We start from the raw sequence: 12,875 nt of genomic DNA on the forward strand, positions 1-12,875 counted from the left end.
ACCACTTTCTTGCTGCTGCTGCTAAGTCGCTTCAGTTGTGTCCGACTCTGTGCGACCCCAGAGACGGCAGCCCACCAGGCTCCGCTGTCCCTAGGATTCTCCAGGCAAGAACACTAGAGTGGGTTGCCATTTCCTTCTCCAATGCATGAAGTGAAAAGTGAAAAGTGAAAGTGAAGTTGCTCAGTCATGTCCAACTCCTAGCGACCCCATGGACTGCAGCCTACCAGGCTCCTCCGTCCATGGGATTTTCCAGGCAAGAGTACTGGAGTGGGGTGCCATCACCTTCTCCACCACTTTCTTAGATCACAGCAATGAACCCAGTTTAAATCATAGATTCCTTTTGTCATATCAACAAGTACATCCAAAGTTTGTGCTTTGTGAATTTCATGTGGTTTTCTTAAGATGGCAACTAATCCTTTTTCAAGTTGGAGGGGTGACTCAGTGGGAGAGCAGTTGGTTAGGAAGGAGAGAAACCATGGTTGAGGGGTGGTCTCTAGCAAAGGCAGCAACCTCATGCTCTGAAGTAAAGGGGCCGGTTGGCTCAGTGGTCACCAACAGCAAAGACTGCAATCCCTGGCCAGGAAGGGATGGCCATGGTGGGTGCTAGAGGGCTTATGACAGGGAAATTGGCAGAACTGGGAGGGAATGGTGCAGTGAGGTGACCCCAGAGTGGACTCTGTCACCCATCCATCTAAACACCCTAGCTGCACGCTGCAAGCAGGTGTGGGTAGGGAGTCCCAGTGGGCTATAAATTGCCATATCTCAATGAAATGGAGGAAATCCTTTATGCATGGCTCAGTCCCTATGAAGACTGTCTGCGCACTGTAGTTACATTTTCAAATCGAGTTAAGCCAGCCCCTACAAAGACAGAAGGTCACACTGAACTCTGGGGGCTGGGCTCCATTAGTGGGAGCCAAGGGCAAAGATAGCCACATCAAGAGCCAGCTGAGTGGATGAAAGACGTGCCACCTCTGCATTGTGACTCCCTGCAACATGCCTCATTGTGACCGCGCTCCCTCACCTGCTGGTAGGTATCCCAGGTCCCACCATGAGTGCAGTGTGGGTCAGGGCTGGTGGGGGGGGGCGGGTGGCCCAGGTGGCCCTAGGACCCCCCCACCATGGAAAATCAGCTCTGGTCTGACAACCTGGGGTGCTGCCATCAACACCAAGAAAGTACCCAGGATGTGGAGGACTTCCTGCTCCTGCTGCTGGGGCTTGTCATTCTTGTCAACATCGGGATCAACGTAGCAACTATGGTCAGTGATGGTTGGGGACACCCTGGGGGCGAAGAGGGCTGAGGGTGGGAGCCAGCAGCTGGCACTTGCGCCTGCAGAAATGGTCTTGGCTGGGGTGGGCTTGGAGTGGTGAGTAGGGAGAGCCTGGCCTTCATTCCCACTCCACCCACCCCACTCCACCCCTAGATGTGGCACAGGCTCCAGAATGTCTTAGACAACAGCATCTGTTGGATTAATCAGAAAAGTAAGTATGGAAGACAGGTAGGGGGCATCTGGCCCCTGCCACTCCCAAGACACCAGAAACCCAGGTCCCAATCGTTCCCTGACCCTGAAATCTTCTGACAGTTGCCAGGCCCTCACAGACTCTCTTGCCTCTCCTAGATGAAATCTTGCAGGCTTGTGAAAGTTCCCCCAAATATCCTCCAGCCAAGGCCAAAGACGTCCACATCCACTGTACCCTGGACCCTGTAGAAGTGAAGATGGCCAGGCCCACTCACTGCTCCTCTTCCTCCTACCGCCGCCCCCACAGCCGAAGCCGCAGCCGAAGCCACAGCCGCCGCCCTCACTGCCACCAACCTCGCCGCCAGGGCCGCAGCCGAAGCCGCCCCTGCAGCCACCAGCGGAGGTCGAAGAACCGCAAACAATTCCCCTACAGTTGCTCGGTCTTCGGTAGGCCACGTCACAGCCACAAGATGTCACAGCTGCGGGCGAGGCCCTCCTTTGATCGGGAGGACCTGGACTCCTACCTGGAGGAGGACGAAGACCTTGCCTTCCCACTCCCCAAGTACCCGAGGTGGGGCTGGGGAGGGCTCTACCAACGGATGGGCCTGCCCTCCAGCGTGGGGCTCTGGGGCCGCCAGGGTGGGATCCTGGCCAGCCTGCCGCCACCTTCTCTCTACCTGTCACCTGAGCTGCGCCGCCTGCCCAAGCGTGTGGAGGCCAAGTCTGAGCTCAGGCTGCAGTCCTTCAGGCCCCTCTGCTCACCATCCCACACCTGGGGCAATGTGGAGGTTGACCAGTGGACCTCGTCTCCACCGCCCCCCCGACGGCTGCCCCCCAACCCCTCATGGGTCCCTGCAGGGCACAGCCCTTACCCCTCAAGGGGCCAGCTCCTGTATGACAACTGGGATCAGCGGCGACGTGGTCTGGAGGCTTCTGAGCCTCCCTCCGCCCTGTTGACCCGGGGCTCCCGGCCCGAAGCCCGAGAGCACTACTCCCCACAGGTCCACCGACGGAGCCTCATCGGCCATGCTCACGGCCAGCCCAACCGCAGCCCCAACCCCTCCACGGGACACTTGAACTACTCCCGGGATCCGCATGAGGTCCGGCGCCGGGCAGCCGAGTGGACTGAGACACTGCCCACTAGGCACCCTCTGACCACCTCCACCTCCCTCACTGTGCTGGGCGAGGCCTCGTACCAGCGGGCCCCGGCTCCCAGCTCAGCTCTGCTCCTCCGCTCCTCCCAGCCCCTGCCCGAAGTCCAGGCTACAGAGCCACCCCAGCCCACCTTTATGCCACTCAGCCGGAACCCAGGGGGCAATGCCAGCTACCAGGTGTACGACAGCCTGGAGCTGAAGCGGCAGGTGCAGGAGAGCAGGGCGCGAGCCAACTCGCTGCCACCTTCCAACTCGGCCTCCAGGCCCTCTCTGCATAGAAGCCGGACTGGGAAAATTCATTGACCGGCAGCCAGTGGGGGCGGTGGGGGGCAGGGCATGGAGAAGGGAATAAAGATCAAGAGTCCAGGAAACGCTGGTGGTCTGTGGCTTGGAAGCACCGCTCCTTCAGCCTGGGTCCCTGCCCTTGGCTTCCTGAAGCCAGTGTCTCCTTCTTGGCCTGAGGGTGCCTTTGGCTTAGTGGCCCAGTCCTGCCAGCAGGCCCCTCCTGGGCTTATATTATGAACGAAGTAGATTTGCAGGTGCAGACTCCAAACCACTGGTCTCTGGGCACCTACTGTGTTCTCAGCTGTCCCTGTCCCCAAAGCTCATATAAGAAGCTGCTTCCGAAGTGGGAGGGTCCCCATCTGAACAGATCCAAGTCCACACCCAGTGAAGGGCATGAAGAAGGCCAAGGCTCTGGACTCCAGCCAGGCCTTCCCCAGGGTTCTGATGCCAGGGGTCTTCCTTGTCTCAGGAGAGGCCAAGGAGATGGAATGTGTGGTTTGAATGAGTGACTCATTGGGCTGTGAGGGAAGGATTGATGGCTTGAGGAGAGGTGTGCTGGCCTCTGGGGCCCTGTTTGACTGTCCAGGCTCAGGCTGCCTGACCCCAGTTACCAGGGAATGCCACTCTTGGCCCTCTTTATTCTCCTCCTCCCTCATTGTGACCCCACCCACCTCCCCATTATGACGCAGTCCTTCTCCCCCTCCCCCACCAGAGGAGTCTGGCTCCTAGTGAGTATGTGGGGGCCAGGGGGCCCAGGTAGCCCTGGGACCCCCAGCCATGGGTGAGCGAAGCTACCACGGAGCCCAAGCGTGCTCTGGCACCAACCCCAGAAAGTGCCAGGACCTAGGAGACTCAATTCTTCTGATCCTGGGCAGCTTCATCTTGCTCAACGTGGGGATCAATGTGGTGACTCTGGTCAGGGCAGGATCTGGGCAGCAGTGTTGGGGGAACCTTGGGGTCTCAAAGGGGCTTAGGTGGGAGGGCTGTTGGGGTGTGGCCAGACAAGGATTGGACTTCAGGGCTCACCCTGCTCCCGGACTCTCCCCTCCTCTGCTTCCCTCAGCTCTGGAAACACCTGAAGAACTCCTTGCGGACTCTTTTCCGTCATTTTTTCCCCAGAGGTGAGTGGGCCCCGGCGTGGGCTCCGGGGACATGGACCTGTTCCCTTTCTTCTATCCCCATCCCCACCCTTAGCCCCTCAGGGACCCAGGCTTGGTCACATCTCGCCTCTCCCTGCAGACAAGCAATCCAGCTATGCAGGCGGCCATCCCATGTGCGTGCGTTGCTCCGTGGATCCCAAGAACCCGTGCTCAAGAGTTCCGCCCCGCTTCCACCGCCGCCCAAGCTTCCTGCTCGGGCACCCTAACCACCTGGACTCCTGGATACCAGACACGAACGATGAGAAGGCTTCTAAGTGCTGCTGGATGTCGCCTCAGTGTGGACATGTCGGGGCTCCCGTGGAGGTGCCATGGGGACTGTGGAAGGAGGGGCTGATGGGAGCTGGGGAGGACCCTCAGATCACAGCCTTAAAGGCCCAAGCCACCTTCTACTCTAAGCCGGAGACATCTTCCAAGTTCCGTAGGATGAGCAAGGTGGACATGGTTCCACTGCGCCTGCCCCAAGAGAGCAAGACTAAGACCCCAGACCATGACCCAGCCCAGGCCCAGACCCACTCCCCGGTCCAGTCTCCTGGGCATGCTCCTGCCAAGGCCCAGACCTTCTCCCCAGCCCACCCCCCTGAGCCCACCCCAGCCCAGACCCAGACCCACACCCCCATTTATCCCCCTGAGCATGCCCCACCTCAGGCCGAGACTGACTCCCTAGCCCTTGGCCCTGAGCACAACTCTGCCCAGGTCTGTGGTCCGGAGCACACCTCAGCCTATACCCTGGACCTGGCCCCCTCACAGGGCCCAGCCCAGTGCGAGGGCCACACGCTTACCCACACGCTGACCCATGCTCATCTAACCTATACCCATGCCCAAACTCTGATCCCTCCCCCAGCTTCTGCCCCAGTCCCTCCCCCAGCTTCTGCCCCAGTCCCTCCCCCAGCCCCTCCCCCAGCTTCTGTTCCAGTCCCTCCCCCAACTTCTGCCCCAGCCCTTCCCCCAACTTCTGCCCCAGCCCCTCCCCCAACTTCTGCTCCAGCCCCTCCCCCATCTTCTGCTCCAATCCCTCCCCCAGCTTCTGCCCAGGCTGCTACTTCTGCTCCAGCCCCTACACCAGCCCCTGTCCCCATGTCTGCCACAACCGCTGTCCCTGCACTGGTCATGGCCCTGCCGACCACTCCAGTCCCTTCCACACCCACTTCCTCCATCCTAACTTCTATTCCCTCTACTTTGTCTGCCTTCAGCCAAGGCCTCTCCACTGGCCATGTGGTTTATGATGCCCGCAGGGTAAAGCAGAACTTATTCCATGTACGTGCCCCTCAGAACTCTGGGTATTCCATAAAGGACTTAGGTACACTCTCCAGGCTCCAAGAGGGGCATGGCCTGGTAAGCTCTGGTACAGCTGAACAAACATTGAAGCAAAGTAGTGAGGACAGTGCCAAGCCCTTCACAGGATCCATATTGGGTTACCTGGAGTTGGGGAACATGGAATGGAAGCTTTCAAATGATGTCAAGGATGAATCTGTGCAGCCCAAGACCTTCCCTTACTGCAGTTTCCACCCTTACAGCTCTGAGAAGCAAAACACGGACTCCCAGACTCCAGTCTACCCCAAATTCCTGGTGTACTCCAAAGATGCTACCCCTTATCAACCTTGCCTCCATGTTCCAACCAGTACCCAGAACTCAATGAGTACTGTGCCTCCACCCTGCACTCTTTCTCTGCCTCTCATTTCTCCCAGATCCTTTGTTGTTCATCAACACAGCAACCACCAGAAGCCCTCCACCTTAGTACAGACCCCCAAATTTCCCCCAACCTCCAAGTCTCCTCAGTCTGTCCTCTCTTCCCAGGGTCCCATCCCTCCCCAGTTCTCCACTACTTCCCAAACCCAAAACCAGCCCCAGCCCCCTGAACTTCATGAGAATCTAGGCCTCAACCAAGACCATGGTCTCCAGAAGATCCCAGGCCCTTCAGAAGACACTAGAGTTCCCAGAAAGCCAGAGCTTACCCCGAATCCAAACCTCCACATGAACCCAGGCTTTACTCAAGACCCAGGCTTCCACAAGAGCCCAGGCCTTGCTCAAAATCCAGGCCTCCACAAGTGTCCAGTCTTTACCCAAGACTCAGGCCTCCACAAGAGCCCAGGCCTTGTTCAAAATCCAGGCCTCCACAAGAGCCCTGGCTTTACCCAAGACCCAGGCCTCCACAAGAGCCCTGGCTTTACCCAAGACCCAGGCCTCCACAAGAGCCCAGGCTTTACCCAAGACCCAGGCCTCCACAAGAGCCCAGGCTTTACCCAAGACCCAGGCCTCCACAAGAGCCCAGGCTTTACCCAAGACCCAGGCCTCCACAAGAGCCCAGGCTTTACCCAAGACCCAGGCCTCCACAAGAGCCCAGGCTTTACCCAAGACCCAGGCCTCCACAAGAGCCCAGGCTTTACCCAAGACCCAGGCCTCCACAAGAGCCCAGGCTTTACTCAAGACCCAGGCCTCCACAAGAGCCCAGGCCTTGCTCAAGACCCAGGCCTCCACAAGAGCCCAGGCTTTACCCAAGATCCTTATCTCTGCAAGAATCCAAGCCTTTCCCAAGACTCTGACTTTCACAAGGATTCAGTCATTACACAAGATTCTTGCTCCCAGAGTTTAAGTTCTACTCAAGAGGGAAGTTTCTTTAGAAGCCCATATCTCACCCAACCTTCTGGTCTCCACAAGATCACACCATTTCTTCAAACTTCTGACATTCAGAGGAGCTCAGGCTTTAGGCATGACTCTGGAGTCTGTAGAAATCTAGAACAAAACTTCTATAGAAGTCAAGAGCTCTCCCAAAAAACTGGCCTCCATAGTATCCCACACCCTTCTCAAGATTCTGGATGTTACAAGAGTAGAGGTAATGCCCAAGATCCAGGAGTGTCCAGGAGTCTAGGCTTTACCCAAGATTCTGAACCACAGAAGAGTCCATGCTTTGTCCAAGACCCTGGAGTCAACCAGAACTCAGGCCTTACCCAGGAATCTGGTCCCCATAAGAACCCAGGCTTTGTGCAAACCCCTGGCCTCTATAAGGACTCAGGAGACTACAACAATCCAGGCCTTACTCAAGATTCTGGAGTTTACAAGAGCCAAGACCTTACTCAAGATTCTGACCTCCATAAGAATCTGGGCCTTACCCATGTCACCGAAGTCAAAAGATGTGATGTTCCCCAAGATGCTAAACTTCACAGGAGCCCAGAACATTGCTACAACCCTAACCTCCACAAGTACCCAGGAGTTATTCAACATCCTGGCCCCCAGAAGGGTCCAGCCCTTACTCAAGACTCTGGCTTCTCCAAGACTCAGGACTTTATCAAGGGATCAGGCCTCCAAGAGGACTCGCACTTTGTCCCCAATCCTGTCCTCCACAAGAACCCTCTGGGAACTGACTGTGTCCAAGTTTTGGGCCCACTTCAGACCCCAAAGTCATTTATATCTCAGAAGATTCCTCAAAGGCATGATGCCGGGCAGCATGTTCCAGGGGCTTCTGTCCCACCTAGCCAGCCCTCCTCCCCCGCCAAGGCCCAGGAGGTCTACAATAATCGACAAACCTTCTCAGAGGTGCCTGTGCTGATAGAGCTGCAACCACCCTCCCGGCGAGCAGGCAGCCAAGACTGGGTGTACCGCCCCGTGGACACAGCTCCTGCAGCCTCCCAGAACTATCGCCAGATGTCTATGCCTCCCCAAACCAACTGGAAGCCCCACTGCCCAGGGTCAGGCACCCGGGTAGGGCACGTGGTCTTTGATGCCCGCCAGAGACAGTTGGGAGCAGGCAGGGACAAGTGCGAAGCGTTGTCTCCCAGGCGCATTCACCGAGAGATATCCAACAACTCACCAGAGATGGCCAAGGCGTGGGGATATCAGTGTGTGATGAGAAACTTAGAAAAAGAGGGGACCAATGTGCATAAAGAATAAAAAGGCAAGAGAAGTGTTCTGTGGTTATTTAAGGCCATCCACCCCAACCCCACCCCTCAGGTGGGGGATAAGGAATGAAACTCCCAGCTTTCCTGCTGTCGCTGTCTTACCTTAAGCTTTTATCCCCAAGGCCCTAGAGCTGCATTCTCCATTACAGTAGCTACTAGCCAAATATGCCTATTAGAATGTAAATGAGTTTAAATTAAGTAAAGTTTAAAAGTGTTCTCAGGGAGTTCTCTGGAGGTCCAGTGGTTAGGATTCAGCACTTTCACAGACATGGCTGGGCTTCAATCCCTGGTCAGGAGTACTAAGATCCTGCAAGCTGCAAGGCACAGCCAAAAAAAAAAAAAATTTGTTCCTCAGTCTCATGATCTAAGTGCTCAATAGCCACATGGAGCTACTGGCTACTGTATTGGAAGGCACAGATTTAGAACATTTCCGTCATCACAGAAAATGCTACTGGAGAGCAATACTTTAGAGTTCAGGGCAACTTTACTTTCCCTGTCAGCCATCCAAAGCATAACTGCTTTAAGATGGGCTTTCCTTGTGGCTCAGGTAGTAAAGAATCCACTTGCAGTGTGGGAGACCTGGGTTTGATCCCTGAGTTGGGAAGATCGCCTGGATAAGGGAAAGGCTACCCACTCCAGTATTCTGGCCTGGAGAATTCCATGGACTGTATAGTCCATGGGGTCGCAAAGAGTCAGACACAACTGAGCAACTGTCACTTTCACTTTCAGGGAGCTTTAAGAGGCCCAGAGAACTTAGTTCTTTTTAGGCTGGTTCAGAAGCCACCATCTAGGGAGGAGGTTAAGATGTAGAAATGGATGCCCAATGCCTGATTTCCCCAGACTGTGAGAAAGAGCCCAGGCTTCAGTTTTCCTGATCTGGTCTCTTGGGTCACAACCTGTTGTATGGAAATTTGCCTTCCTGGTTCTGGGCTGTGTTTGGGGCTCTTGGCAAGAGGGAGAAGACCTCTCTTTGTCAGTGATTAGGAACCCCTGAATTTTAGGCTCCCCAAATTGGGCCCTGGATTCTGAGGGTCCCCTCCTTTTGTTGTTCAGTCGCTAAAGTCATATCTGACTCTTTGTGACCCCATGGACTGCATCATGCCAGGCTTCTTTGTCCTTCACTATCTCCCAGAGTTGGCTCAAATTCATGTCCGTTGAGTTGTTGAACAGGCCTTTGATTTGTTATAAGTGTCTCCACTTGCCCATTTTCTTGCCCATGGACTTAGCCCTAGTTTACTGTGGAGACAGACCCCTGGGAAAAAGGACTATAAGAATTCCTGGTCCAGCATGCACTGGTCTAATCCGTGAGCTTGTCTCTGGTTACCTATCTTTCTGCCCTATTATTCTGGCTCCTAGTTTCATCCTGGACTTAAGCTGTGTCCATGATAGCACTGGTCGCTGAAAGCAATTTTCTTCCCCTGATACTTTCTCATTGCCCTGCCCCAGCCCACCTGGGAGTTTCCTCTGGACTTGATTTTCAGCCCTGGTAACTCTTCTGTATACGCACCTGAGCTGCGAGATTCCAAAGTGTTTGCCCTGATACCATTTGTGTGTCTGAGGTGGCCATCACTACTATGTTCCTTTGGATGTCAATCCCTGGGTCATCACTACCTACGTATTCTTGTCTAACATTACCACCACTGATTCCAAAGATATTCATCCCAGTTGGGAAACCCCTTTCCAACACCTCTCTTGCTCCGCGCTGACCTTGGACAAGTCATGTGGCACCTTCCTAGGCTAGCAGTAATTGTATGCAAGGACTTTTCTAGATTTAAGTTACCAGGGCACCTCTACTCTCTCAGGCCCTAGGCTATGTGCCTCATTATCATTTGCTATTTGGATCCATCCTATTATGTCTCTGTTCTAAGCCCAAGGAATGTTTGCGATTGACCTGGCCTTGGAAAGACACACTATAGTTTATTTCCATAGAAACTACAACTTCCATCAGGCACTATTTCAACGGAACAGGAAAGGATCTGGGGGCGTGGCTCTAATGCCCTGGTAGCTTGGAAGACAAACTACAACTCCCAAGATAGCCAGGAGATCTCTGCAAAGCCAAAGGAGAGATTGACTGGAGGCCGGGCTGGTCCGGAACCACCTCCAGAAAGGGGCGTGGTTGTAACGTAGGGGCGTAGCCTTGTGAGCAGCAGGAAGAAGTTACCTGTTGAATCTTCCTACCCATTTTCTTTTCAGACCTTGCAGCTACCCCTAAGAGGGAAGCTGCAGACCACTAGCCTCTTCCGAAAAAGAGGTAAGGGGAGGTAGACAGGGGGCGGCGAAGGAGGCTATTGCATTCTGTAGGAGGGGCCAAACAGCCACTTTAACCTGCTGAGTCAGGTGAATCGGTCCATGGGGGTGGGGACTAGCATATGAGAAAAGGGCAAGGACGGAGGAGGTATTTGTTTGCTTTCAAGACTAAATTTAGAGCCCTTCATCTGCAGACCCATTGGTAGATTGTGTCTTGGGCACCCTCTCGATCTCGGGAAGAGAAAAGAACGGAGGGGCGAGTTTTCCACAGCAGAAGGAACAACGTTTCTGGGCTTTCCCCTGTACGTGTATTTCCTAGCCCCCAAACGATAGAGCCATATGGCTTCTGCAGTCTGGGGGAACGCTCCCTGGTGGAGCCCACCGCCCCCAGCCCCAGCCCGGCCGCTCACAGACATCGACTTCTGCTCTGGAGCGCAGCTGCAAGAACTAACCCAGCTGATCCAGGAGCTGGGTGTGCAGGAGAGTTGGAATGATGGGCCCAAGCCAGGACCAGATCTCCTCCAGGCCAAGGATTTTGTGTTCTCTTTGCTTAGTAAGTAACCCTCTTGCTGCTCTCAGCTCCGCCCCATCCCATCCTGGGCTCTGGATCATGCCTTCACGATCCCTACTCTTCCCTTAGGTCTCATTCATCGCAGGGACCCTCGCTTTCCTCCCCAGACAGAGCTCCTGCTGCTTCGTGGTGGGATTCGAGAGGGCTCCCTGGATTTGGGACCTGCGCCTCTAGGTCCCTACACTCGGGGACCTCACTACGATGCTGGCTTCACACTCCTGGTGCCCGTGTTTTCTTTAGATGGCACTGGGCAGGAGCTGCAACTGGACATGAGATCCTGTTACGCATGGCTCTGCCTCCCAGAGCAGGTACGCGGAACCTCGGTCCGGGAAGCATGGCAGGATTGCCTAGGACCCCCAGTCCCAGGAGGACGTGATTGGATCCACCCAACTGATAGCAGAGAGGGTCCCCGGGACCCGCAAAGCTCCGTGGACCAGCCACACAGTGACATCACTGAGCCTGAGGCACACGAGTCTTTGGAAAAATCACCTAGTAATGTTTCAGTGCCGGAGTCACCCCAGCAAAACCTAACCGATATTGGCTTTCCCTCACCATCGGAAGAAACGAATGATGACGTCACCAAAGCAGCCGATGTTAGCCCAGGGCCACAGCCGTCGGAGGCTCGGGAGGCATGGCCCACATTGTGCCCCGCCCAGGTGGCTGCTTGGTTCTTTGCTTCGCTGGCTGCGGTCGCTGAGTCCCTATTCCCCGTCCCGGGTGCCCCGCGCTTGGTCCACGCAGCCCGCCACGCAGGGTTCACTACCATCCTCCTGGCTACGCCCGGGCCCCCGCGCCGCCTCCTGCTTTTCGACCTGATCCCCGTGGTGTCTGTGGCCGGCTGGCCCCAGGGGGCTCGGAGCCACTCGTGGGCCGGCCCGCTGGCCTCGGAGTCGTCCTCCTTCTACCTGGTGCCCGGCGGCGGCGGCCAAACGGAGCGGCCGGGAGCCTCCGGCTGGCAGCTCTGCTTTGCCCGCCAGGAGCTGGCGCTCAAGGCGCGCATACCCACTCCGCTGCTGCAAGCGCACGCGGCGGCCCAGGCGCTGCTGCGCCCGCTGGTGGCGGGGACCCGGGCCGCGGCGCCCTACCTCCTGCGGACGTTGCTCTACTGGGCGTGCGAGCGGCTGCCCGCGCTCTATCTGGCGCGGCCCGAGAATGCGGGCGCCTGCTGCCTCGGGCTGCTGGATGAGCTGGGCCGAGTACTCGAGGCGCGGACGCTGCCCCACTATTTTCTGAGTGGCCAAAAGCTCCGTGCGGGGGACGGCGCCTCTTCGCTGCTCGGGGCGTTGGCCCTGCTTCGCGGGGACCCTGCCCGGGCCCTGCGTGCCGCTGTGGAGGAGGCCAAGGCTGCGCGGAAGGGGGGCGGCTTAGCCGGCGTGGGAGCCGGGTCCCATTAAAAACGCTGTTCGTACTAACGTGGAAACTGCTTCTGTTTGCCGATGGGGTGTGGAGGGGACTGCTCTTCCTCCACCTGGGAGACAGGCTGAACCCCTTGGGCCCGAAGAATCCGCGTTCTAGAAGGCCTCCTGTCTGGTTCCTCGCCATCCTCCCACCCTCCTCCAGCACCATCCCTGGCACAGGTCGTTCCATTCCGACCTCTCCACTTTCCACATCTGTGGCCAGCACCCTTCTTGCCCCGGTGCAACGTCTTGCATCCATCTCCCCCCAGTGCTTATGGTCTTTTCTCTTAAGGGTCAATAGAGGTAATATATTTGCTGAAAAAAGACGTGAAAAGGAGAGAGGTATGGAGACCAGGGACTGACCAATTTGGTTCACACAAAAGCAGAGATATTAAGGAGGCCGGATTTCACCCCAGGCTAGTCCTCGCCACCACCGCTATCCCCCACTTTCCTCATCCAGTGATGTCCTCGATCCCGGGCAGTAGGGTACCTTTCTCCATTCTCGAGGCGTCCACCATTCCATCTACCTAAGCCCAAGCTCTCCCCTCGTGCAGATTTGCCTTCTGTGGAGTCGCCTATTTGTCCCTCCTCCACTGAACCCCGAAACAGGCGGCTCCGGCTGCCTCTAAGACCGTCCCCACTCTCTGGCTCCAAGGAACCCCGGGGTTCCACCCGCCCAGCTCCCCCCACCCCCCACGGCCCTTTCCCGGC

General features: G+C 56.5%; 3 protein-coding genes across 7 annotated transcripts; all 3 read left to right on the forward strand.

Moving 5' to 3' along the window:
* The first annotated feature begins 278 nt into the window (after positions 1–278).
* SPEM2 (SPEM family member 2) lies at positions 279–2,982 on the forward strand. The gene is made up of 3 exons (XM_061389651.1): positions 279–1,256; positions 1,422–1,479; positions 1,617–2,982. Exons 1-3 carry the CDS (start codon positions 1,119–1,121, stop codon positions 2,912–2,914), a joined length of 1,494 nt encoding a protein of 497 aa, XP_061245635.1. The 5' UTR covers positions 279–1,118; the 3' UTR covers positions 2,915–2,982.
* A 579-nt stretch (positions 2,983–3,561) lies between these two features.
* SPEM3 (SPEM family member 3) lies at positions 3,562–7,957 on the forward strand. Of its 2 annotated transcripts, none has more exons than XM_061389595.1 (3): positions 3,562–3,624; positions 3,960–4,017; positions 4,136–7,957. In XM_061389595.1, exons 1-3 carry the CDS (start codon positions 3,577–3,579, stop codon positions 7,939–7,941), a joined length of 3,912 nt encoding a protein of 1,303 aa, XP_061245579.1. In that variant the 5' UTR covers positions 3,562–3,576; the 3' UTR covers positions 7,942–7,957. The 2 variants fall into 2 exon arrangements, with proteins under 2 accessions (XP_061245579.1, XP_061245578.1); XM_061389594.1 differs by lacking the exon at positions 3,562–3,624 and adding an exon at positions 3,631–3,811.
* A 1,953-nt stretch (positions 7,958–9,910) lies between these two features.
* Positions 9,911–12,840, forward strand: TMEM102 (transmembrane protein 102). Of its 4 annotated transcripts, none has more exons than XM_061389648.1 (3): positions 9,929–10,200; positions 10,516–10,749; positions 10,837–12,840. In XM_061389648.1, the coding sequence occupies exons 2-3, from the start codon at positions 10,536–10,538 to the stop codon at positions 12,159–12,161; spliced, it is 1,539 nt and encodes a 512-aa protein (XP_061245632.1). In that variant the 5' UTR covers positions 9,929–10,200; positions 10,516–10,535; the 3' UTR covers positions 12,162–12,840. The 4 variants fall into 4 exon arrangements, with proteins under 4 accessions (XP_061245634.1, XP_061245632.1, XP_061245633.1 ...); XM_061389649.1 differs by having other exon boundaries at positions 9,932–10,200; positions 10,391–10,749; XM_061389650.1 differs by having other exon boundaries at positions 9,911–10,749; positions 11,008–12,840.
* The last annotated feature ends 35 nt before the right edge of the window (positions 12,841–12,875 follow it).

The sequence above is a fragment of the Bos javanicus genome, chromosome 19, assembly GCF_032452875.1.
Source record: "Bos javanicus breed banteng chromosome 19, ARS-OSU_banteng_1.0, whole genome shotgun sequence".
NCBI classification, from domain to species: domain Eukaryota; kingdom Metazoa; phylum Chordata; class Mammalia; order Artiodactyla; family Bovidae; genus Bos; species Bos javanicus.

Excerpts from the sequence above, each read along its gene's own strand:
- SPEM2 (XM_061389651.1), top strand. The coding sequence starts at position 1,119 with ATGGAAAATCAGCTCTGGTCTGACAACCTGGGGTGCTGCCATCAACAC. Across the intron at positions 1,257-1,421 it reads GGATCAACGTAGCAACTATG|ATGTGGCACAGGCTCCAGAA; the intron begins GTCAGTGATGGT and ends CTCCACCCCTAG. Across the intron at positions 1,480-1,616 it reads CTGTTGGATTAATCAGAAAA|ATGAAATCTTGCAGGCTTGT; the intron begins GTAAGTATGGAA and ends TGCCTCTCCTAG.
- SPEM3 (XM_061389594.1), top strand. The coding sequence starts at position 3,674 with ATGGGTGAGCGAAGCTACCACGGAGCCCAAGCGTGCTCTGGCACCAAC. Across the intron at positions 3,812-3,959 it reads GGATCAATGTGGTGACTCTG|CTCTGGAAACACCTGAAGAA; the intron begins GTCAGGGCAGGA and ends TGCTTCCCTCAG. Across the intron at positions 4,018-4,135 it reads CCGTCATTTTTTCCCCAGAG|ACAAGCAATCCAGCTATGCA; the intron begins GTGAGTGGGCCC and ends CTCTCCCTGCAG.
- TMEM102 (XM_061389648.1), top strand. The coding sequence starts at position 10,536 with ATGGCTTCTGCAGTCTGGGGGAACGCTCCCTGGTGGAGCCCACCGCCC. Across the intron at positions 10,750-10,836 it reads TTTTGTGTTCTCTTTGCTTA|GTCTCATTCATCGCAGGGAC; the intron begins GTAAGTAACCCT and ends CTCTTCCCTTAG.